The 538-nt window shown below is 53.9% G+C and overlaps 1 protein-coding gene across 1 annotated transcript in view; it reads left to right on the forward strand.

Moving 5' to 3' along the window:
- Window positions 1–538, forward strand: part of FRMPD3 (FERM and PDZ domain containing 3) — a 44,263-nt gene that overhangs the window by 30,919 nt on the left and 12,806 nt on the right. The window contains 1 exon segment of the mRNA XM_009331730.1: window positions 1–345. This exon segment is cut by the window's left edge and continues 13 nt beyond it. Coding sequence (XP_009330005.1) covers window positions 1–345 — 345 coding nt within the window.

Consider the following 538-nt stretch of genomic DNA (forward strand, 5'->3'; position numbering starts at 1 on the left):
GTTCAGCAGTGTTCTCCGTCCAGGAGGAGATGTATCCAAGTCCTGCTGACCTGCGGGATGAAGACATGGAGGATGAGAAGTGCTGCTCCATCCGGTACTGCTTCTACTACAGGAAATGCGATGTTGCAGATGATGGGAGCGAGAAGGATGAGCTGTCCTATTCCATCCCCATGCAGATACTCCCAGGAATGAAGCTGGACAATCAGATGGTCCCAGTCATGAGCAGGACTCTTCAGGTACTAGATGCAACAGCCTGCAGCAGTCCCAATGACAGTCAGACCCAGGAAATAGATTTAAGGACCTCCAGTGTTGAGGGGAGCTTGGCAAAGATCAACACCCTTCGAGGCCATGCCTACAGCTTTCCCAATGGGTTTCTGCAAGTGCAGCTGGACACCAATGAGCTCCTGACCATCCTGAGGCAGTGTGTGGTGAGCCCTGACGTCCAAGACTGCAAACCCTACATCTCCCAGCTGGCCGAGTACAAGCAAGAGCTTGCCCTCAAGTTCAAGGAGTTTCGGGCGTCCTGCCGCCGTGTGGC

Source organism: Pygoscelis adeliae, unplaced genomic scaffold (genome assembly GCF_000699105.1).
Source record: "Pygoscelis adeliae isolate BGI_AS28 unplaced genomic scaffold, ASM69910v1 Scaffold79, whole genome shotgun sequence".
NCBI classification, from domain to species: domain Eukaryota; kingdom Metazoa; phylum Chordata; class Aves; order Sphenisciformes; family Spheniscidae; genus Pygoscelis; species Pygoscelis adeliae.